The following is a 25628-nucleotide window of genomic DNA, read 5'->3' as shown; positions in this document are numbered from 1 at the left end:
CCGCCCCTAAGAATATATCTTACATAGGAAAATTTATCCAGGAATATGTCCAATAAACAAGAAGAATTTATATCACAGCAAACATATATTGGATTGTAGGTAATCTTTCCAGTTTCAATAGTGAAAACTCACAGGCAGTACAAAAATAACCAAAGATGGAAATTTAGGAAAGCTGTAACTGGTAGCAAAGTTTAATACTTAATATTTATTAAAAGTATTTCAACATACTTCAAATGACTTTTTTTCTGAATAGGGAAATAGTATCTAGCGACAGCCATAACATTTAATCAGGTTTCTCTATTGCAATTTTGAAAAACTCATTTGACCTTATATTTCTGCTTAAAATAGAATATCTCATGGTCAATGTCAAATTCAATCTAAAAATAATAATTCATTTTTTAAGTTAGCTAGCAACTTGGAGAAATAGAAATATAGGTTTTAGTAAAAGGAGTGAAATTGTTATTTCTATAGTTACCAAAAAAAATTCTAACATTACAATGTGATACAAAGAACATCTTACCCCACTTATTGCTTCAGATTGTTTTTTCACATTCATATTTAGTGGTGTCTCAAAAATACTTGTGAATGTATTGTTTCTCGGGTTATGTCTATGAAAGAAAGCAGGCACAATTTTAGAGAATTATTTTCAATAATCTCTAAAAGACTAGAACTCTTTTAAATAGAGATACTCATAAAATTACATGATATCTATTTGCTCAATGAACAAATTCCAACTGAGGAGGGTTTGTTGTTTATAATTTAACTTCAGAAATAATTTATACATTGTTATATATAATTATAAATGTAAAATATATAATGATTATGTTTCAGGCACTGAATGTTTGATTTTTTAAAATATGTGGTAGGTCCCAAAACGTAATGAGGGCTATTACCTTGCCACTGAAGTGGTACATAACAGCACTCCATGATATTATTATTATTATTATTATTATTATTATTATTATTATTTATTGGATTTGTATGCTGCCCTTCTCCCCAGACTTGGGGTGGCTAACAACAGTGGTAAAACAACATGAACAATCCAATTAATAAAAACTACTAAAAAACCCTTATTATAAAAAACCAAACATACACACAAACATACCATGCATAACTTATAACAGCCTAGGGGGAAAGGATAACTTAACTCCCCCATGCCTGGCGACAAAGGTGGGTCTTAAGTAATTTGCGAAAGACAAGGAGGGTGGGGGCAGTTCTAATCTCTGGGGGGAGTTGGTTCCAGAGGGCCGGGGCCGCCACAGAGAAGGCTCTTCCCCTGGGGCCCGCCAAACGACATTGTTTGGTCGATGGGACCCGGAGAAGGCCAACTCTGTGGGACCTTATCGGCCACTGGGATTCGTGCGGTAGAAGGCGGTTCATGCTAGCCCTATGACCACGGAAATATCTTCAGGCAGCACTGGATCAATTGCTTTGAAACAGAGGTGAGCATCAACCCCTATAATGGGCAATGGCTAGCAGAATAAAATCTAGGAACTCATTTTTTATCTTTTAATGAAGCTTAAGGGAAATTACTCATTTGATATTACTACAAAAATACAACACTGTATGTCTCTGCTCTTAATCAACATATTGGGCTTTCCCGCTACTGAGTTAAAGTATCATCAGTAGAAGAGTGAGGAAAATCCTCAGGGACGACTCACACCCTGGTCAGCACTTCTTTACCCTCCTACCATCAGAAAGAAGATATAGAAGCATAGTCAGCCACATAAACAGGCTGAAGAACAGTTTTTATCTGTGCGCTGTCAGATACCTGAAGGCAAAAAAACATCATACCCTTGACCGAAGATCGGTACACTTCATCTATCTGGGAAGGTCGTCCTCTTCCACAGAGCATGCAGCTTTGGGGAGGACACATATGGAGCAGTGAGGCGGCAAGGGGACATCCACCTAGCTAGCCAGATCAGTCAAATCAACCCTGGCAATGAATGTGGTGACAGGTCACCCTCACATCCGAAATAACATTATAACTATGTAGTACGATGGACTTGCAGGGCTGGCACAATGTGTAACACATTCACACTGGTGTAACATGTAACGTGTTGCACACAGGTGAAAACACACTGGGTGTTGGTTAATATGTGTTATTGGGTTAGGGATTTTCTATCTTCACTGTGGGTTGGGAGGGGCACTGCGGGAGCTCAACCAATCTCATTTTACATATGTTGTGCAGTAACAGTAAATATTTGAATTGAATTGAATCCAGACATCCTTTAGTTATCATAAAACCAAAATAGCACAAAAATGCACCAGATCTGCTACTAGTCTCTATCCTGTGTGTATTGCATCTCTTCTGAGTCACTGCTAAATAATGTTCTGATTTGTGAGGATGGCATTGATTGTAGGCTATGGAATTATTTTTATATCCTGACTTTGCCAACATCCTTTTTCTGTGTGTCATCAAACAACAAGGAAAATGTCCTCTCGTGATGGCACTATGGCTAAGGTTGAGGTCAGAAATCAAGGACCGGATATCAGGCTGATCTATTACAATAACTGTTCTCAGATGTCAACTATTTGGCCTACTGAGAAATAAGTAGCTGCCAATCCATTGCAATGTAAAGAGGAAAAAACACATAGGATTTTAATTGGGGATTATTCTCTCCTCTCTCTTAAATCAGAGAGTTTGCCTTGTTTTTTGTCACATTCAAGGAGCTAGCTACAATAATATATTTCCCGTGGTTTTCTAATGTCTGTATTAAGAGTCTACTATCAAGACTAAGTCCTTAAATCTCTGCCTATGAGCTTTATAATTCAATTAGTCTCATGGTGCCTGATGTGCAGAGAGAATGGATTTAGGACTAAATTCTTCTGGTTTGTTTTCCCATCCCATTTACAGTAGTCTTTTCTCAAATTAAGCTAATAAAAAATCTCCCTCTGAGAGTCCTTTAGTGCAAGGCTGATCATATGGGCCAATAATAAAGTAAAGTTAGGAAAACAAAATTGTGCCAGCTTTGGAACTTATTAAAAAAAGGAACAGAAAATATTCACTGGAACTATGGATTTTTAGAGTGAAAAAATGCTAACAAAAGCAACAGTAGTATGACACATTATAGGTACCCACGACTAAACATGAAACATGAAAGTTATTCATGTGGCCTTTCAAAAATATTTACCAGTGGGTTTGAATTTTAAAAACATATAAAAGGATGTACACAATATTTCATTATTTTCAAGCATTATTATGTGTCATTAACTGTACTCTAACGGCAAGTAACTTTAGGCAGTTATCTTCCCAGAGAAGGTATTAGTAGCTACAACAGGGATAGAGAATGTGGTTTGGCCAACTGAAAAGTCTCAGATCAGGCTGACTAACACCAAGGTGGTCCACTTCCTAATGTCATTTAGAATCACTCTACTGCTTCCAAATTAAACAATCCCTATGAATTGGAGGTGATTTATGATGGAGACCATAGCACTAGAAGTTAACATATTAATATATAGGAAACATATTTTTTCTGGACTAAGATATACAGCCCAATGAGTATTCAAATAGAACAGGACTGCACTGCAAAACAAAATGGGCAAATTCAAATAGAAACAGAAATCTAATGTTGAGTTTATTTTAATCGCATTTAGATTTAAGCTAAACTATGCATAGGTGATATAATTATCTTCCACACCACCAATAACACAGCTATTCTCCAAAAAGACCTAGACTCTGCCTCTGATTGGTCTAACACCTAGCAGCTCCAAATCTCAACCAGCAAATGTTCTGTCCTCCACATCGGTAAAAATAATTAGAACTTCAAATATAAACTACTAATATCAAATGATCTAAGTGCCAAAGCCTACTGCAACAACATCACCAAAAAGGCTTTAAGTGTAGTCAACCTAATCCTACGCAGCTTTTGCTCTGGCAATCTCACACTAATTACCAGACCCTACAAAACTTTCGCTAGACCCATCCTCAAATATAGCTCATCTGTTTGGAACCCATACCACATCTCAGACATTAACACCATTGAAAATGTCCGAAAATACTTCATCAGAAGAGCCCTAAACTCCTCCACTCAAAACAGAATACCCTAAAAATCAAGACTTCCAATCCTGGATCTTGAAACCTTAGAACTACGACGCCTCAAACACGATCTAAGTATTGCCCACAAGATTATATGCTGCAACTCCCTGCCTGTCAATGATTACTTCAGCTTCAACCGCAACAACACAAGAGCATACAACAGATTCAAGCTTAATATTAACCGCGCCAAACTGGACTGTAAAAAATATGACTTTAGCAATCAAGTTGTCAAAGCATGGAACTCACTACCAGACTCCGTAGGATCATCCCCTAACCCCCAACACTTTACCCTTAGGCTATCTACTGTTGACCTCACCAGGTTCCTAAGAGGTCAGTAAGGAGCGTATATAAGTGCACCAGAGTGCCTACCGTCCCCTGTCCTATAGTCTCTCCTATATCTCATATATTTTCTCTTCTCTCTTCTATCCATTATATCTCTTCAATCTCTTGTATCTTTTATCTCTTATATTTTCTGCTATTCTCTCTAGTTATATTTTACTCCTATATTTCTCTTCTATACTCACTTTGATACATTTTACTCGTATATATCCTCTATTATTATTGTGTATCATTGTGTATTGGACAAAACAAACAAACAAACAAATAAATAAATAAGTAAATAAAATGTATGGAATTATTTTTCCCTTTTATTTAATTTTATTAAAGACTTTCAGGTAAAAGGCTCTTCAACAACCAACAAGTTGTCCCACGGTGTATTGGCGATGTTGAGTTCTCCCACAGCTAGTTGATCGGATTGAGTTGGCCATGGTGAATTAATCATGGCAAGTTGACCATGTGAATTTGCCATTGCGAGTTGTCCCATTCTGGTCTGAAACGTCAGACAGAGGCACACAACTTGGGGTTTCAAGTTGCATGCTTTATATAACCTGGATCTTTTAGGCTACACCTATTTTGGTCTTTAATCTAATTACCAGTTATAATACTGCTGAACTAAAATGCTTGTCATTATCTTTTGAGCAGGCTGGTTGGTAAATCTGTGAGTTGTAACTCAACACATCTGGAGATTAGAAGGTGGGCGAAACCAGAGAAGCCTGGTACTAAGTAAACAGTTACTGAGAAACAACTCCCCCCATATAAATTTAATCAGGCATTTCTCTTTCTATTTTAATCTTTTAAATTATCATATCTTCAACTGTACTTTTAAACAGAACTCAGTTTTGACGCATAATACAGTATAATGTATTTATTATTTTAAATGCTGTGAACAGGTTTTGTTTATCCCACAATATAGATACACTTTATTGTCTGACTAAACCAGTAATAGCTGAAAATCATCTGAGCAAATTTTCAATAGTATCAGAATTTAGAAAATATTATAAAACAATAACAATAAAACAAAATTGATGCTTGACAATACTTACACTTGACAATATGGCATCTTTTGGTGGCTAACAAAATTATTTACAGTTAGCATCATCTTGCAAACCTCACAGTGAAAACAGGCTTTATGCCAGGTCTAGAAAAGCAGATAGAAATAGAGTGAAAGTTATTTGTTTTGTATTTTCTGAATCTAGTTCAAAATTTTATAACTATTTTTTCTGGACAGTCTAATGATCAAGCCCACTTGAGTTATGTTGTAAATCCATTTCTCCTTTAGAATCTTTTTTTTAAAAAGCAGTGCAATAGATTTAGCAAATGTTCAATTCTAACTTGGTCATCCATTGATTAATATGCTTTAGGATAAGTATACTTTATTTATTTGAACTAAAATTGCTGAAGTCATTTCTTCAATGTAGACAACCTTTATAATAATAACAGATAATAATTAACCACTAACCTGGTCAATACAATTAATCTTCTCAGCAGGATAGACCCCATAGCCACACCTGGCACAAGACTGAATATTCATAGTGAAATTATATATAAAAAAATGAAATTATGCGGGTCCAGTGATATACAGAAATGCCTTGCTTCCTGAGATAGATACTCCAGTGTGTTTGTGCTGTGCTTCTGAATTGCGTTCAGCTGTTGTCTGGTTTTTAAAGCTGTCACTTACTAAGAGGGGTTATTTTGGCAACTGTGTTAAGAGTTCATAGAGGGAAAGAGATGTAAGAATTCAATGAAGCCTTTCTCTAAATAGATGAGGTGAAGTCAGAGAGAAGCATCATGGTCCCATGAAAATGAGGGCGATCTAATTGGTTATAAAGTAGGGAGTTCAATGTTCATTTGTCAGAGTCACAGGTTTGCCTTCTAAATATATTTCAGATCATCTTCAGATTACTATGTATTCACTAAGAGTCTATTAAGGAAAGCACAAAGGGCCAAAGCATTTTTCAGAACAGAGATTGATTCCCAAGCTTTCTTTCTTCTCCTGCTCTCTCTCCTATGTAGGTGGTGGTGGGGAAACAATAACTATTTTTTTTCATAAAGTACAGCAGTGTTTCCCAACCTTGGCAACTTGAAGATATTTGGACTTCAACTCCCAGAATTCCCCAGCCAGCATTTGCTGCCTGGGGAATTCTGGGAGTTTATTTATTTATTTATTTATTTATTGGATTTGTATGCCGCCCCTCTCCAGAGACTCGGGGCGGCTAACAGCAACAATAAAACAGTGTACAATAGTAATTTGGTATTGATGATTAAAAATCAATTAATATAAAAACCAAACATACATACATACATACATACCATGCATAGAATTGTAAAGGCCTAGGGAGAAAGAGGATCTCAATTCCCCCATGCCTGGCGGCAGAGGTGGGTTTTAAGTTGTTTACGAAAGGCAAGGAGGGTGGGGGCTGCTGTGTCTGCATAGCAATAAGCCGGCTGTCAGATTCGAGCTCGCGTATCCCTCTCCAGGGTCCTGATTGGCCGCATAGGCATAGTTACTGTTAAAGCGGGAACCCTCCTTTGTATGTGATTGGTAGTTGCCTCAGAAGGCGTCCTGTATATAAGTCTGTGTTCTCTTGTGTAATTTCTTAAGCCTGTACCTGCCCTGTTGGCATGTTCTGATTAAACTCACATGTTCTGGTAAAAGGCCTCAGTTATTATACTGGCGACGAGATTTCAGCCCTGCATTTCCATCCAGCATCTGTATCTGCAGTAAGTGACAATGTCTGTACAGCTTACTTTTCCCCCTTTCAACCCACAAGGGGAGACCTGGGATTCCTACGTTGCCCGCTTCGACTGCTTTCTAATTTCAAATGGGTATACCGAGATTTCTGGGGACCGCAAAAGATCTTATTTTCTCGGTTTCTGCGGCCCCGAGATGTTCGAGACTGCCAGAGCTTTATTCGCTCCCGTCTCTATCCATGATGTGCCTTGGGAGACTTTCCTATCAACTCTCCAAGACCACTATGCCCCTGCCCCATCACGGTGTGCCCGGCGCTACGTTTTTTATCAGAGAAACCAGGCAGAGGGTGAATCCATTAATGAGTTTGTGGCCGCTCTCCGCCGGGCTGCATTATATTGCGAGTTTACAGACTTAAATGATTACTTGCTGGACAGGCTAGTGTTCGGAGTCCGGGATGGCCGCCTTAAACGCCGTTTGCTGGCCACCCGGGATTTGACCTTTCAGACAGCTTTAGCTGAAGCTCGTGCTTTTGAGCTTTCCACGCTATCCCTGGCAGCCATGGACAGCTCGGTGAATGCCACAGCTAAAGTGCCAGCGGTGCCAGAAAACCCGAAAGCCGCTACAGAAAAGGAGGGCGGCAGCGAAGTTGAGGAGGAGGAGGTATGCCGGCTGGGTGCTTCCAGGGGTCGTGAGCCTCCTGCCAGCCGCCCCCGGGCCCCTCTGTCCCCTTGCAGGGGTTGCGGGGGAAACCACTATAGGTCAAATTGCTCGTTTAGAGAAGCGGCTTGCCGGCGTTGCGGGGCCAGGGGCCACATTGCAAGAGTCTGCCGTTCCCGGAGGTCCCCTCCAGCCGCCCCTAGAGAGCAGAGGGAGTTCCAAGGTTCCAATCCCCGTTGGCAGAGAAGATTTTCTTCCACTAAGAGGGATGACTGCAATGCCATCTATAGCTGCCCGCGCCCAGCTTCTACGTTCGTGAGGAACACCTCAGGCTCTTCAGACAAGATCTCCGTGACAGTTCGCTTGGGAGGCGTGAATTGCTCCATGCAAGTGGACACGGGCTCCGCGCATTCCTTGGTTTCCTGGGCCACCATCAAGAAATGCATGCCCGGATTGAGCAGGAGTCGGTTGCAGCCATGTACTGTGACTCTGCGAGACTACCAAGGGGCGCCCATTCCGGTGTTGGGGGAAGGGAGATTCCCTGTCATGTTCAAATCTTTCATGGGCAGGTTGCCTCTGATGGTGGTGGACGGGCCATTCTCCAGCCTCCTGGGTTTAGACTGGTTTAAGGCTTTGGGTTTTTCTGTTGCGGGGGTGAACGCTGTGAGGGGGGAATCAGTATTTCAAGGGCTTACTAAGGAATTCCCCTCCGTCTTCGATGACAAGCTGGGTTGCTACACGGGAACCCCGATTACTTTTAGCCTTGATCCCAAAGTGCCAGCTATAAGGCTGAAGCCCCGCAGGGTGCCCATTCCCCTCCGGCCAAAAGTTGATGCCGAATTGGACCGTCTGATTGCACAAGGGGTGTTGGAGCCGGTTGACCAGGCTGTCTGGGAGACCCCACTGGTCATCGCTTTCAAAGGGGATGGGGGTTTGAGACTTTGCGGGGATTATAAGTGCACTGTAAATAAGGCCCTGGCTCACCACTCATACCCGCTTCCAGTGGTGCAGCAGTTACTTCACACTCTGGGTAATGGTAAGATCTTTGCCAAGCTTGATTTATCCCAGGCTTACCAACAGCTCCCCGTAGACCCCTTGACAGCAGAAGCCCAGGCGATCATAACGCATAGGGGGGTGTTCAGGTGCCACAGGCTGCAATTTGGGGTCTCTATTGCACCGGGGTTGTTCCAGGGGTTGATGGAACGGTTGCTGTATGGGCTGGAAGGCACGGTGCCCTACTTTGACGACGTGCTGGTCTCGGGGAGTTCCGAGGACGAACTTCTTCGCAGGGTTAAGCAGGTATTGCTCAAATTCCAAGAAGCGGGACTGAAGCTCAAATCAAAAAAATGTGTCTTTGGGGTTCCAGAGGTTGATTTCCTGGGATTCAGGGTGGATGGTAAGGGGATCCATCCCACCCCTGAAAAGACTAGGGCCATTTGGGATGCCCCCAGACCCCAGTCGAAGGAGGAGCTGCAGGCTTTCCTGGGTCTCTTGAATTTTTATGCGGTGTTTATCCCGCACAAGGCTTCGGTGGCAGAGCCGTTGCATAGGCTTCTGGACAAGCGGTCAGTTTGGCACTGGGGGGAGCGGGAGGAAGCTTCTTTCAGAGGGGTCAAAGGGATACTCACCTCAAATAGTGTCCTGGCTCAGTATTCCCCTAGTCTGCCATTAGTTCTCACCTGTGACGCTTCCAGGTACGGAGTAGGTGCTGTCCTCAGCCACAGATTGCCAAACGGCTCGGAAGCCCCTTTGGCGTTTTTTTCCCGGACTTTGGCCGCAGCAGAAAGAAACTATGGCCAAATAGATAAGGAGGCATTGGCCCTAGTGGCGGGAGTTCGCCGTTTCCACGAGTATTTGTATGGCAGAAGGTTCGAGTTAGTGACGGACCACCAGCCCTTACTAGGGTTACTCTCAGGTAACCGCCAGAGCCCAGCTGTCTTGTCTCCACGTATGACACGCTGGATTGTCTTCATGGCCAATTACACTTACACGTTAATGTACAAACCGGGTCGTCACATTGCACATGCAGACGCACTCAGCAGGTGCCCAGTACATGAAGAAGTAACAGACCCTGCACCGGCCAGCTCCGTTTTTGCTTTGACAGACGGGCCAGTTGTACTGGCTGCCCCCGAGGTATCTAGGGAGACAGGAAAAGACCGCATTCTAGCCCAGGTAAGGCAATGGGTTTTGAGGGGGTGGCCACACTCTTCCCCAGCTGACCAGTTCATTCCGTTTTTCCGCTGTCGCACGGAGTTCTCCGTAGAGAAAGGAGTTCTATTAAGGGGGGGCAGAGTGGTTATACCTAGCAAGCTGAGGAACCAGGTGTTGTCCCTGCTGCACAAGGGGCACCCTGGAATAGTTAGAATGAAGGGTCTGGCCAGGGATTACGTGTGGTGGCCAGCATTAGATAAGGAAGTGGAGCAATGTGTGGCTAACTGTGCTGTTTGCCAGGAGAGCAGGTCTTTACCCCCACGAGCGGAACCTTTAACATGGGAACCACCAGCTAGCCCCTGGACACGTTTGCACATAGATTTGGCCGGTCCTTTCATGGGGCAAACATTTTTAATCACCGTGGATGCATACTCCAAGTGGGTAGAGGTGGCCCAGATGCAGTCCACTCAGTCACAGGCCATCATAGAATCCTTAATGACCCTATTTGCCACACATGGGTTCCCGGATCTACTGGTCTCGGATAACGGCCCGCAGTTCACATCAGTCCTCTTTGAATCCTTTTTGGCCACAGCTGGCATTAGACATGCCTTGACCTCGCCTTGGCATCCGGCCAGTAATGGCCAGGCGGAACGGGCAGTTAGATCAGTTAAAGAGTCCCTCAAACGGCTGCCCCAGAACTCTTGGAAGGCTAGATTGGCTGATGTGCTCATGGCTCAACATACCACCCCATGTGTAACCACGGGGAAGACACCAGCAGAGCTTTTAATGGGTCGCAAATTGCGAATCATACTTGACAGGTTGCACCCAGGGTATGCGGGAACAGTACAGTGGCCAGAAGCTGCCAGACGTGAGGTGTCTGTAGGAGACGCGGTATTTGCCCGTGCCTTTTCAGGACATAAGAATTGGGAGAAAGGTATAGTTTGCAGGGAACTGGGGCCTCGTTCGTTCGAGGTAGAACTAAGAGACGGACGAATTTGGAAAAGACACCTGGATCAGATTAGACTTAATAGGGAGGATCGGCAGGAAGATCGGGAAGCCAATGAGTTCCAGGGGGTGTGTCTTCAGGACCCACCCACAGCCGCAGGATCTTCAGGAAACTTTCCCTCAGCGTGTCACAGGGAAGAAGAAGTGGGCCAGGCTCCCAGTCCAATCCATCCGGCCGAGATCGAGAGGTCTGAACATCCCACAGAGCCCCGGCGCTCCGAGAGAATCTGTCGCAGACCTGGGTATTTAAAAGATTATGTTTGTGTCAGCCGAAGGGGCAGGAGTGCTGTGTCTGCATAGCAATAAGCCGGCTGTCAGATTCGAGCTCGCGTATCCCTCTCCAGGGTCCTGATTGGCCGCATAGGCATAGTTACTGTTAAAGCGGGAACCCTCCTTTGTATGTGATTGGTAGTTGCCTCAGAAGGCGTCCTGTATATAAGTCTGTGTTCTCTTGTGTAATTTCTTAAGCCTGTACCTGCCCTGTTGGCATGTTCTGATTAAACTCACATGTTCTGGTAAAAGGCCTCAGTTATTATAGGGGCAGTTCTAATCTCTGGGGGGAGTTGGTTCCAGAGGGCCGGGGCCGCCACAGAGAAGGCTCTTCCCCTGGGTCCCGCCAGGCGACATTGCTTAGTTGACGGGACCCGGAGAAGATCCACTCTGTGGGACCTAACTGGTCGCTGGGATTCGTGCAGCAGAAGGCGGTCCCTGAGGTAATCTGGTCCGGTGCCATGAAGGGCTTTATAGGTCATAACCAACACTTTGAATTGTGACCGGAAACTGATCGGCAACCAATGCAGATTGCGGAGTGTTGGTGTAACATGGGCATATTTGGGAAAGCCTATGATTGCTCTCGCAGCTGCATTCTGCACGATCTGAAGTTTCCGAACATTTTTCAGAGGTAGCCCCATGTAGAGAGCGTTACAGTAGTCAAGCCTCGAGGTGATGAGGGCACGAGTGACCATGAGCAGTGACTCCCGGTCCAAGTAGGGTCGCAACTGGTGCACAAGGCGAACCTGGGCAAACGTCCCCCTCGCCACAGCTGAAAGATGTTTCTCTAATGTGAGCTGTGGATCGAGGAGGACGCCCAAGTTGCGAATCTTCTCTGAGGGGGTCAGTGATTCTCCCCCCAGGGTAATGGACGGACAGATGGAGTTGTCCTTGGGAGGTAAGATCCACAGCCACTCCGTCTTGTCTGGATTGATTCTGAGCTTGTTGTCCAAATATCTTCAAGTTGCCAAGGTTGGGAACACTGAAGTACAGGATGGGTCGGGGAATTCAGAATGGCCTGAAAGAAAGAATTAACTGGCTTTCAAGTTGCCTTACTGAATATCTATTTGTCTTCAAGAATAGAGTTATCCCTCAACTTACCGCAATTGAGCCCAAAATTACTGTTGCTAAGTAAAACATCTTCTTGCCATTTAACTGCAGTTAATGACACAATTGTTAAGTGAAACTAGCTTTCCCTTAACGTTGCTTATCAGGTGGTCGCAAAAAGTAATCACATGATCCAGGATACTGCAACCATTATAAATTATGAGTGAATTGCCAATTTTGATCATATGACCATGGGATTCAGTAATGGTCCTAAGTGTGAAAAATAGTCACAGCTCTTTTTTCCCCCTAAATGCCGTTGTAACTTTTAACATTTAGATTTAATTAATTTCTTCCCTTAAGAGGACCATGCCATAGCGCGGGAATAACACTCGGAAGAAATTAAGATTTTCTCCCTTGTCTGCTAATTCAAAACTTTATCTAAAGTATGTCGCCTTCATTAACTTGGTCCTCTCCAGATATGTGAGGATGACAGAACAGACCATGACTAGGCGAAAAAGCAGTTTACAGTACAGTATTCATGAAGGTAAACAAGTCCGGCTGACGAAAACTGAAATTCAGCTGCCTGGAGCGAAGGGAAAGGAAAGGGCGAATCCATAGGCCGACGTTGCGGATTATAACAACAAAAGCTTGTTCCACGCTCAGCCCAAAGGAGGCGCTACAGAGACCGACCAGGAAGGCGGATTGCTAAATTCAAGTCTCTCTGCGGCAGCTTCCGCCGCAGGAGCAAAGTTTTTTGACTGTTTAATTTCACTTTTATCTTCGGCGTAGCGTTGCGGACAGCAGACAAAGCGAGAGGACTGGGCAGCTGTTCACGCAGGCAAGTATAGCTTATTTCGAGAAAGAGAGAACCTCATTTCCCCCCCCCCCCCCAGGCGCGATTCCTGATCGATTTTTCTGTATTTCGGAAACTCCATGGTAGACGACGGGCCTTTTTCAAAACTTTAAAAAAACCCCAACTCTGCTTAAACTATCCTCCTTTTGCTTTAATCCTCCGTTAAACATTTCGGGACTGAGAAATCGGTCGTAAGAACCTTCCAAAAAGTGATGGAATCTTGCAGTCTTTGTTCTATAGAAAGGTGATCTGGGAAGTTTCTGCTTGGCCCTGGAGTTGGAAAATGGGGATTAAAGTACTGTACAGTTAGTTCTTCGGATCAGCTCTTCTAGCATGCTATCATGGTTGCATTGATCTGATAAGCTTACCCGTGGTTGGTTAACCAAGCCATGATTCACTCGACTGATTAGAATTGCACAACAATCTGGGTTCTTGCAAGAAATGAAACTTTTGTGGGTTGGTGTGTTATTTGAATCGCAGCTTCTTGCACGTTTCTAACTGATGGAAACAAAACGGGTGCTTGCTCGGGGAAAAAAGGGGGGGTCTATTCTATAATTTCTCCATATCTTATTAACTGAAGCATTCTTGCCTATTTTCTGATGAGAGGGGTGATAAAGATCAGTTGATGAGATTACTTAGGATATATTTTCAAGGTTTCTGGTGGTTAAAATGGAAAAAAAAGAAAGAAAAAGAACTTCGGAACAGAAGTGAAACCAAAAGTAGATTTTCTGTATGAAAGGAAAAGAACTCCCCTCCCCTCCCAGTTGCTCTTTGCCCGGGCCAGTTTATAGGGTCAGGATGGCTTTTTTCTATTCACAATCTTCTAATCAGAGCCACCTGGTGGCAAAATCCAAAATACCCTGCCTCTTATTTAATAGCTGCAAGGCAGTACATAAGATAAAGATCTGGGAGAATTGCCTCTGCTCCCTTTAGTATGTTGCAACTATCCCGTTAAAGAAATCAGAGAATGCTGCAGGAGAAGATGGGATAATGCAGAGGTTTTCAGGATAGATTCTCCTTTCTCGAAGTGTATAAAATCGTGCATGGGATAGAAAAGGTGGATAGAGAAATATTATTTTCTCTATCACACAATACTAGGACAAAGGGGCACTCCCTAAAGTTCATAGGTAAGAAAGTGAGGACAAATCAAGGGAAATATTTCTTCCCCCAGAGGGTCATTGGTTTATGGAATTCACTTCCAGAAGAGGTCAGGACAGCTGTCAGCCTTGATGGCTTCAAGGCAGGATTAGACAGATTCATGGATGCCAAGTGTATCAGTGGTTATTGAAATGGATGTCCATGTGCCGCTTCTATGTTGGTTGAGGCAGGCAGGATTCCCTCGAGTACCATTTGTTGGGGGTCAGGGGAAAGGGAGGGTCTTGCCTTCTCCTTCTGCTCCAGATCCCCATGGACAATTGGTGGGCCACTGTGTGACACATAATGCTGGACTCGATGGGCTTTGGCCTGATTCACCATGGCTCTTCTTATGTTCTTATGTTTCCAAATTGATAACGGTAATGTAAAGGCAGGCAAGATTCTGCTTCTAGAAGCAGAATAACTCTAAACAAGTTGAGCTGTGCCGGTCTAGTATACTTTTTGTCTTATGGAGATATGACTGGAATGATTTAAAACAGTGTTTCCCAACCTTGGCAACTTGAAAATATTTGGACTTCAATTCCCAGAATTCCCCAGCCAGCAAATGCTGGCTGGGGAATTCTGGGAATTGAAGTCCAGATATCTTCAAGTTGTCAAGGTTGGGAAACACTGATTTAAATACCTGAAGTTACCCTAGTGATATCTCCGTATTGTATGGATATTCTTAATCATCCAAGTCATGGTTGTCCCAAAGGTGTTTTTCAAACGGCAACTGGACTCTCTAGTTTTTATTCTCATCCAAGAATTAACAGATTAACAGAGTTGGTAGGGACCTTGTAGGTCATCTATTCCAACCCCATCCCCGTTCAAGCAGTGAAACCAAAAGTAGATTTTCTGTATGAAAGGAAAAGAAAACACACACACACACGTTGCTCTTTGCCCAACCAGTTTATAGGGGTCAGGATGGCTTTTGTTTTATCATAATCTTCTAATCTACATCATTTCTGACAAATGGCAGTCCAATCTCTTCTTCAAAGTCTCAAGTGATGAAGCTCCCACAATTTCCAAACAAAAGCTGTTCCATTGGTTGATTGTTTTCACTGACAGAAAGTTCCTCCTTATTTCTAGGATCTTTCCTTGATCAGTTTCCATTCCTTGTCTGGCTTTCAGGTGCTTTGGAAAATAGCTTGACCCCCCCTCTTCTCTGTAGCAGAGAATTGGAACACTGCTATCATGTCTTCCCTGGTCCTTCTCTTCATTAGACTAGCTATACCCAGTTCCTGTAACCATTCTTCATATGCTTATGAAGAATGGTCCATTCTAGTCTCCTAATCATCCTGGTTGCCCTTCTCTGCACTTCTACAAATCTAATAAATAATAATAAAATCATAATAATAATTCTATAGTCTCAATATCTTTTTTATAGTATGGTGACCAAAACTGGATGCAGTACTCCGGGTATGGTCCAACTAAGGCTTTATAAAGTGGTATTAGTATCTCACTTGATCTTGATTGTTAATGCAATTTAGGATTGCATTGCCTTTTTTGGCTGCCACTGTACACTGCTCGCTCATATTTAGCTGGTTGTCCACTAAGACTCAAAGATCCCTTTCACAGTATTAAATCTGGTTTCACACAGTTTATATGTATACTTTTGGTTGTTCTTACCTAAGTGTAGGACTTTAATTTTCTCTACGTTGAATTTCATTTTGTTAGATAGAGATTCTTCAGTTCTTATTGAATGGTGGAGAAACATAGAAACATAGAAGTCTGAGGGCAGAAAAAAGACCTCATGGTCCATCTAGTCTGCCCTGATACTATTTTCTGTATTTTACCTTAGGATGGATATATGTTTATCCCAGGCATGTTTAAATTAAGTTACTGTGGATTTACCAACCACGTCTGCTGGAAGTTTATTCCAAGGATCTACTACTCTTTCAGTAAAATAATAATTTCTCATGTTGCTTTTGATCTTTCCCCCAACTAACTTCAGATTGTGCCCCCTTGTTCTTGTGTTCACTTTCCTATTAAAAACACTTCCCTCCTGGACCTTATTTAACCCTTTAACATATTTAAATGTTTCGATCATGTCCCCCCCTTTTCCTTCTGTCCTCCAGACTATACAGATTGAGTTTATTAAGTCTTTCCTGATACGTTTTATGCTTAAGACCTTCCACCATTCCTGTAGTCCGTCTTTGGACCCGTTCAATTTTGTCAATATCTTTTTGTAGGTGAGGTCTCCAGAACGGAACACAGTATTCCAAATGTGGTCTCACCAGCACTCTATACAGTATAGCGGGATCATAATCTCCCTCTTCCTGCTTGTTATACCTCTAGCTATGCAGCCAAGCATCCTACTTGCTTTCCCTACCGCCTGAGCGCACTGTTCACACCATTTTGAGACTGTCAGAAATAACTACCCTAAATCCTTTTCTTCTGAAGTTAACACAGAACTGCCAATACAGAATGGAAGGATTTCTATTGTTTTCTGAACCACTCTGAAAGTCAAGTCGGTTATTAGCTCTCCTGAATTTTTGAGGCAACCTGGGGGTTTATCTGTACCCTCAGATAACCTGAATCAGAATGCAAATGGGTGTGTAACCTTCTTGACACTGTTGAAAGGACTGTGTTGTAGACAGGAGATAGGTAGTCCTATGCCTCCCTCTCTGTATGAACTATTTGTCCTCTATCCAGAAGGGGAATTTTGCTATCTGACGTACTTATTGAATGTGGAAACAAAACAACAACAAGTACCTATACAATAAAGGAGAACAAACCCATCAGAACAAGATTCAGGAGTTCATCTACATTTGAAAGACAAAGGTCACTTTTTGAAGGCAGCAGATTTCACATTCTGGATAGAGAGGACCATTGGTTTGATTAAAATTGAACAGCCCTTTCTCAACAGACGGAGAGGGATACAACACCACCTACAGTATCTATTTATTTATTATTTATTAATCAGATTTGTATGCCGCCCCTCTCCGCAGACTCAGGGCGGCTCACAGCAATAATAATACAATGTAAACAAATCTAATATTTAAGTTAATTTAAAACCCCAATTTAAAAAACCAATCATACATACTAGCATACCATGCATAAATTTTATAAGCCTAGAAGAAGAGAAAGTATCAATTCCCCCATGCCTGACGACAGAGGTGGGTTTTAAGGAGCTTGCGAAAGGCTAAGAGGATGGGGGCAACTCTGATATCCGGGGGGAGTTGGTTCCAAAGGGTCGGGGCCGCCACAGAAAAGGCTCTTCACCTGGGTCCCGCCAAACAACATTGTTTAGTTGACGGGACCTGGAGAAGGCCAACTCTGTGGGACCTAACTGGTCGCTGGGATTCGTGCGGCAGAAGGCGGTCTACAACACAGACTTTTCAATAGTCCCAAGAAGGTTTCATACCCATTTGAACTTTGATTCAGGTGTTTGTTAGGTAAACCCCAAGTAGTCTCAATGACTGACCTTTAGAGTGCTAACAATTGCAAAGAATATAAATCCTTCCATTCCTCATCATTGGGTCAGAAATGTAAAACCTTTTTGGATAAGAATGTTTTCAAGAGGAAAACCTATAAAGAGTCTCCATTTGCCTTTTCAAAAGCACCTTATTGTTTCAGTATGCCCCAAGGTTTGTAAAAAGTATGTCTGTTTTTTAACAGTAAGAAACTCTTCAGTGGCCTTCATTGTGCAGAGTAACTAACTGAGTTGGCTGTTTGTACCAAGGGGAAAATGTCAGCATTTTATTGTATTTATAGATCATAGAACACTTCATTAGGCACATGGTATAGTCTCCTCACTACAGAAATTTTTCCTAATACTGTACATCAGTGTTTCCCAACCGGTGTGCCGCGAAGAAATAAGCTCAGCTTCTGGTCTCGCAACTTTTTGCGAAGAGAAAAAAGTTGTGAGACCGGAAGCTGAGCTTGCTTCTTTGTGCCTTCCAAGTTTTCCAGCAGCTGCGGCGCCCCGCCCAGCTGGAGCTTCCCTGTCAGCAGGTGAGCTTTGGGGCTTGGTGGGAGGGCAGCGGGAGGGCAGCGCGCAGCGGGAGGGTGATGGCGGCGGCAGCGGGCAGGAGCCATGCCGTGGGGCGGTGGCAGGGTGGTCCCTCTCTCTCTCCCCCTCTCTTGCTTTCTCTTTCTCTCCCCCCCTCTCCCTCTCTCTTTCTCCCAGTAGCCGTGGGGCGACATCAGGGTGATCAGCTGTGAGGCGGAGCTACGGAACAGAGGAACAGAGGCACCGACGGCGGCGACTGGAAATGCTGGAATTGCGTGGCTGGCACTTGCCTGCTGGCTGGACCAGGACGGAGGCTCAAGCCCCACGTCCATGCCCAGCGCAACGCCAGAAATGTACGGCGTCTAGCCACCGCCGTCTGTGCCTCCGTTCTGGAGCTCCGCTTCACAGCTGATCACCCTGCCGTCGCCCCACGGCTACTGGGAGAAAGAGAGAGAGAGGGGGGGAGAGAAAGAGAAAGCAAGAGAGTGAGAGAGAAAGAGAGAGGAAGAGTGGGGGGAGAGAAAGAGAGAGAGAAAGATATAGCAAGAGAGGGAGAGAGAGAAAGAGGGAGAGAGGGGGGAGAGAAAGAGATAGCAAGAGAGGTAGAGAGAGGAAGAGAGGGGGGGATAGAAAGAGAGAGAAAGAGATAGCAAGAGAGGGGGAGAGAGAAGGAGAGAGGGAGAGAGGGGGGAGAGAAAGATAGCAAGAGAGGGAGAGAGAGAAAGAGAGAGGGAGGAGAGAAAGAAGGAGAGAGAGGGGGTAGAGAAAGAGAAAGCAAAAGAGAGAGAGAAAGAGAGAGGGGGAGAGAGGGGGAGAGAAAGAGAGAAAGCAAAAGAGAGATAGAAAGAGAGATAGCAAGAGAGAAAGAGAGAGGGAGAGAGGGGAAGGGAGAAAGAGAGAAAGACAGCAAGAGAGAGAGAAAGAGGGGGGAAGGAGGGTGAGGGAAAGACAGAGAGAGGGAAGGAGGGCAAAAAAGAGAGGAAGGAAGGGAGAAACAGAGAGATGGAGAGAGAGGGGAAAGAAAGAGGAGGGAAGGGAGAGAGAGAGAAAGAGGGAGAGAGAAAAAGAGAGCGAAAGGGAGGAAGAGAGATATTTTTTGTCCAAACTTTTTTTTACAAACACACACCCGCCCCCGCTCAATGTTCCCCAGGATTTTGTAAATGTGAATACAGTGGAACCCCGACATAAGAGCTGCTCTACTTAAGAGCAACTCGAGATAAGAGCTGGGAGGGGAGAGATATTTTTGTTCTACTTACAAGCCCAAATTCGAGATACAAGCGCCAAGGAGCTGTCTCCTGAAGCCAAACGCTAACTTCCGCGTTCGGCTTCAGGAGACAGCTGCGAAGCGGCGCGCGTTTTAAAAGGTTGCAGCCGGCCTGGGGGGCTCGGGGGGGTGCTTGCAGCTTTCTTTCTTGCTCTTTTTCTTTCTCTCTTTTACCTTCCCTTCCTCTATTTCTTCTTTTCTTTCTCCTTCCCACCTTCTTCCCTCCCTCCCTCCCTTCACTCATTCCTCTCTTACTCTCCCCTTTCATAAGTTTCCTTGCTTCCTTCCTCTGTTCCTGTCCCTTCCCCCTTTCTTTCTTTCTTTCTTTCTTTCTTTCTTTCTTCCTTTCTTTCTTTCTTTCTTGCTCTTTTTCTTTCTCTCTTTTACCTTCCCTTCCTCTATTTCTTCTTTTCTTTCTCCTTCCCACCTTCTTCCCTCCCTCCCTCCCTTCACTCATTCCTCTCTTACTCTCCCCTTTCATAAGTTTCCTTGCTTCCTTCCTCTGTTCCTGTCCCTTCCCTCTTTCCTTCCTTCCTTCCCACCCTCCGTCCATTCATTCACCCATTCCTCTCTTGATCGCTTAAAGCCGGTCCCTGGTGCAAAAAGGGTTGGGGACCTCTGTCCTACAGGATTGGGTGGCAGAGAAGTTGAACATATGTAAATTTAAAAGTTTAAGAAAGTTTACAAGTTAAGTGAAAGTAACTTCATTATTCATTTATATGTACATGTACATTTCTTCATTAAAAACATGTCTTTCTGCATAATTTAGACTAACTTTGTGAGTTTTTTGAGGGCTGGAACCAATTAAAATTATTTACATTAATTCCTATGGGGAAAAGTCGTTCGAGATAAGAGCTGCTCGACTTAAGAGCCCAGGTCCGGAACGAATTAAACTCTTATCTCGAGGTACCACTATGTGCCGCGGCTCAAAAAAGGTTGGGAAACACTGCTGTACATTGTGAACTTAAAGTGAAAGACGTTTACAGTAATGTTAGAGTAGTACCGTAGTAGAGTAGCTGGGCCACGTATTAGCTAGGATCATTGTACTTAATTTATTTTTATTTTCGAACATATAAATTGCTGGGTATTACAGATTTGCAAAATAATGAGATAAAGGTACATATTCCTGAACTTTGTTATATGAATGCATCAATGTAGTGCATGTTATCTCAGTTTGCAAAGCTTGGATTCATTGAATGAGTTTACTAAAAATGTAAATATTGCCGAATATACAGCTTCATGGTACACAGCTAAGCTCCATTTCATGCAGAATAAACTAAACTTAATGTATCTTAAATAAAGAATTGTTTTTAGATAGATTTTTATTCCAAAAGCATTTTATTAAAATAAATTTTATAAAAATAAAAAAAGATTAATTTAAATTTTAAAAATTGATGTGTTTTATTTATTTATTTTTAAAACATTGGTTTTTATCCACCCTGCATTGTAGTAAACCATTAATGTTTAAATCAGGTTGCATCTTGCAAATTTCAATATTATTATTTTTAAATATGAAATGAATTTAAAATTTTCTTACTGAAAAAATATAACAAGAGTTTATTCAGAAAAATAACACTATTGTTTGTTTGAATGGACATCCATTTGTAAATAATTTTTAAATTATTTATTTCTCTAACATTTTAAAAATACTAAACATTATGAGAGCTGTGCAGTCCTTTGTATTCAATCTCTCAAAATGTTTCAAAGCTCATGAAGACAAAAATATAACAATTGACCACAAACCTTAAAGCAGTGATGGCTAACTTTTTTTTCCTTGAGTGCCAAAAAAGTGCACATGCGCCCAACAAAATGTGTGTGTGTGTGTGTGTGCTGCCCCTCCCAATGCAGTGCTGCACTGCAGGGGGCCCCACGCATGCATGTGTGACCCCATGCTCCCCCGCCCCCCATGCATGTACGGGCAACTCCTCACGTTGCCTGTTTTGGTGCTAGAAGATCCAGGAGGCTTCAGGGAGGCCTTTTACCACAAAGCGGGGGGATCCTTGATCTCCACAATTTCTTTCCTCAGCATGTGCTGGTTTCCTCCTGGATTCCTCCTTCCTGTGCCTTCCCCAATCTTCCCAATTGCTTTCCCCTTTGGGTGCTGACTTCCACCTGGATTCCTCCCTCCTGTGCCTTCTGCAATTAAATAGGGTTCAGGAGGAAAGTATTGTTAATAGGAAAGTGAACACAAGAACAAGGGGACACAATCTGAAGTTAGTTGGGGGAAAGATCAAAGGCAACATGAGAAAATATTATTTTACTGAAAGAGTAGTAGATCCTTGGAACAAACTTCCAGCAGACGTGGTTGGTAAATCCACAGTAACCAAATTTAAACATGCCTGGGATAAACATATATCCATTGTAAGATAAAATACAGGAAATAGTATAAGGGCAGACTAGATGGACCATGAGGTCTTTTTCTGCCGTCAGTCTTCTATGTTTCTATGTTTCTATCTACCCAATTATTATTATTATTATCATTATTATTATTATTATTATTATTTATTAGAGTTGTATGCCGCCCCTCTCCGGAGACTCGGAGCGGCTTACAACAACAATACATAGTACAAATCTAATGGTTAAAAAACAGTTTAAAACCCTTATTATAAAAAAAACAGTCATGCATCCTAAACAAACCATACATAAAATGAAATGGCCCGGGGGAATCAATTTCCCCATGCCTGACGGCAGAGATGGCTTTTTAGGAGTTTGCGAAAGGCAAGGAGGGTGGGGGCAGTTCTGATCTCTGGAGGGAGTTGGTTCCAGAGGATTGGGGCCACCACTGAGAAGGCTCTTCCTCTGGGCCCCGCCAGACAACATTGTCGACCGGACTCAGAGAAGGCCAACTCTATGGGAGTTGCCTTCCCCAGTGCAGTGAGATATTCCACTCCCTTGAAGGTGCGGCTGACAGGAGGCACTTACATGCGCAGTGAAGTCTGGTTGGGCGGTATCTGGTATTGCCAGTAGAGTGCTCTGCTTGTCACCTGTGGCTTACATGCCATAGGTTCACCATCACTGCCTTTAAAGCAACTGTATCTGTTCTTGGGAATACAGCAGCAGGTTTGGAATTAAGGCATACACATTTCAATGGAATGTAACTTAGAGCAAGTATATTCTCTTTAGGTATATGTGCTGTTTTCATTTATTTAGCAATGTTAAAGAATAAATAAGGAACAAAGAAATTGGATTTCAATAGTTTTGTAAAACATATTTCAACCTAAACATGAATGCAAATGTCTAACTTTTAGATTCACTTTTGTAAAAAAATATAAATATATCATGATATTTAAAATGATATTAATTGTAAGAATATTGATTGTAGAGTTTGTTGCTTATCTAAATATTGGCAGAAGATACCTATTCCTGTGTCCGATGTCTGAAGATACTGAACATAATTATGCTGATGCAGTCGATGCAAAACCTTCAAGAACTGATCGGTTATCCATCTTTACAAAGTAAGAAAATAATTTTGAAATAAGAAATCTTAGTTACTCTAAAATGGGTATACAAAATTTATGATAACAGTTCATCCGTAGATTACATGTGAACACATTATTTGTGACATAGTAATGTTTATTATATTGTGACATAGTAATGTTATGAATATTTTGATCTATTGATGATAATTATTTTCATATTTTTTTAATACTTCTTTTTTTGTAAATTAAAACAATTGGGAATATTTGCCACAATTGGTCAATTATGAAAACATTTTAAACTGTATCCACATGATATAGTTTTAATAGTTTGAAAGTTTTAATATTTTACCATTAATATACTCATACACATATGTTCATAATGTAGTCTACTATTTCTGATACTGAAATACAGTGATGCCTTGTCTTACAAACTTAAGGTTCGTAAGATAAAAAGTTCATAAGACGAAATAATGTTTCCCATAAGAATCAATGGAAAAGCGATTAATGCGTGCAAGCCCTAAATTCACCCCTCTTGCCAGCCGAAGTGCCGGTTTTCGCACTGGAGGGATGCCCTTGAGGCTCCCCTCCATGGGAAACCCCACTTCTGGATTTTGTGATGCTGCAGGGGAATCCCAGCAGAGGAATTCCACCAGCGCGAAAACCGGCACTTCGGCTGGCAACAGAAGTCCAGAGGTGGGTTTTCCCATGGAGGGGAGTCTCAGGAGAATCCCACCAGTGTGAAAAAAGACACTTCAGCTGGCAACGGAAGCCCGGAGGCAAGGCATCCCAGCGGCAGCGGCAGGTTCATAAGGTGAAAATAGTTCGGAAGAAGAGACAAAAAAATCTTAAACCTTGGGTTCGTATCTCGAAAAGTTCGTATGATGAGGGGTTCGTAAGACGAGGTATCACTACTTGATTGAAGAAAAAACTAACAAACAGGGATTCGTCATTTAATATGTGTCTGGCAGTATTCAATTAGAATTTGAGAATAAATAAATAATAGCTCCCAATCAAATTTTGTATTTAAAATGAGGCCATTAGCTACCATTAGTTGCATTATTCCATTCCAATCTTAATGGTACGCAATAAAAATGAAAGTTTATACATCTGCAAGTTTCAAATTCAATATGCGACTTTCAAACAGCTGTTTTTAACTTGAAACATTTTAACACTGAACAAGCTTCATTGAAATAAAACATTTAAAATTCAAAATAATCTTGATTTTTTTGGCAGGCTCCATGAAAATCCCTGCTTTGAGAGTAATGTTTATTATCATCCCCAATTATACTGTATATGTAATTTATATAACCATTCATCTCAGACATTTAAGGAAATAGACTTTAAATTGTCACTAATAAATTCTGTTTTGAAAGTTTTATTAATAAGGATGATGTTTCATATTTCTGTTCAATGTTTTTAGATTGTGTTTTAATATGCTTTCTAACAGGACTTTACGATACTGCCTTGTAATCTCTCCTGAAAGAAATGTTCATTCTAAAAAGCAATATATAAATTCTTTTTTTCTTTTTTTTTAATTTTCTTTTTTACTAGAATGGTTTTACTTTTTTGGCAGGCACAGCATATGAATCCTTCTATTTTATCCTTTTTATTGTGTTTATTATAAGATAATCCAAGTCCTACTTTTTAAGATGGGCTTACTGTAGTATAGTGGAATTTCAAACTAGGGTTTCATGTGTCAATCATTTGAGCAACCTCAAATCTGTTCCTCAAACCAGGCTAGGTATGCGTTTTATGTTGTGAAAGGTTTCCTTGGGGAAGGGGTGGGCTACTGCCCATACGGGGTGGGGGTGTATGCAGTGGGGTAGCGAAAATGGAGCTCCACTCCAGAGCACCCAATTTGCACTGAAAGATGTTAAAAGAAAATGCATAGGCCACACCCACAGTGTGGCAGTAAAAATTTTGGTAACCCTTCACTGCCTTGGGGTCATGTGTACTGTGAAATACAGCTTTCCCAACTGATAACAACCACATCAATATGTTGGATGTTGCAGTTTCCAGCTAACATGGGTATGGGAAGTACCCTATCAATCACAACTGGAGGATATTAAGGTTGGCTTAAGTGACTCTCTTGTCAGGATTATGCTTTTTGTTTCATTATAGCTTACTTTATATTTTCACAAAAACAGATTGTCCCATGCTAATTTGTCCAGTGTGTGAGGCGTTGCATCCATTTTGTATTGCTAAAACATGGCTTAACAACATAAGAGATGAGGGAACTGAAGAAAAGAAAAGTGGAGTGTGTGTTTTGTCTTTTTCAGATAAGACTGTCTCTAGTAAGAAACATGTATTCAAGTGAGATAAAATTCAATGGAAAGCCTATCCTGATTTCTTCCATTTGAACATTTCACAAAAGCAAGTTTCTCTGTGCAAGATATGGCTTGTAGCAGGAATGGGAAAAGTAATTAGAAGCTTAGGTGGGCATGTTTTTTTATACCTGTTTGCATTTCCTTAAATCAAAGATGCCTTTTGCTAGAATCAAAACATGATCCTGACACCTGAGCAGTTACTCACAATCAGCGCTAAATTGTGCTTACCGACGTGGCTCATAAGTTCTTGCGGGGCCAGCGTGATTTTGCTGCTGCACCTGTGGAGGTAGCAAAACCAAGGACAGATCCGCAGGTGCACCGGTGTTTCGGCATGCGCGGAAGCAAAAAAACCTCACTGAAACACAGGCGCACCTGCAGCTCCATGCGCGATTGTTACCTCCAGAGGTGCAGCAAAATTGCGCCGGCCCCGCAAAAACTTACGAGCCGCAGCGTTGAGCACAATTTAGCATTGCTCA

General features: G+C 42.4%; 2 protein-coding genes across 3 annotated transcripts in view; one reads left to right on the top strand and one right to left on the bottom strand.

Annotated features, from left to right (window-relative positions):
* The window catches only part of NRAP (nebulin related anchoring protein), an 80066-nt gene extending 73979 nt beyond the window's left edge, over nt 1-6087 (bottom strand). The window contains 3 exon segments of the mRNA XM_070752682.1: nt 521-608; nt 5422-5516; nt 5838-6087. Coding sequence (XP_070608783.1) covers nt 521-608; nt 5422-5516; nt 5838-5909 — 255 coding nt within the window. The 5' untranslated portion in view covers nt 5910-6087.
* Nucleotides 6088-12684: 6597 nt separating this feature from the next.
* Nucleotides 12685-25628, top strand: part of CASP7 (caspase 7) — a 32166-nt gene continuing 19222 nt past the window's right edge. Inside the window, exons 1-2 of one of the 2 annotated variants that reach the window (XM_070752679.1) lie at nt 12685-13038; nt 22757-22861. In XM_070752679.1, the coding sequence (XP_070608780.1) occupies nt 22779-22861 (83 nt within the window). In that variant the 5' untranslated portion in view covers nt 12685-13038; nt 22757-22778. Of the gene's footprint in view, nt 13039-22728; nt 22862-25628 lie in introns of both variants that reach the window. The other variant, XM_070752678.1, reaches the window with a different exon arrangement.

The sequence above is a fragment of the Erythrolamprus reginae genome, chromosome 5, assembly GCF_031021105.1.
Source record: "Erythrolamprus reginae isolate rEryReg1 chromosome 5, rEryReg1.hap1, whole genome shotgun sequence".
NCBI classification, from domain to species: domain Eukaryota; kingdom Metazoa; phylum Chordata; class Lepidosauria; order Squamata; family Dipsadidae; genus Erythrolamprus; species Erythrolamprus reginae.
This window is presented reverse-complemented; position numbering and strand designations above follow the sequence as displayed.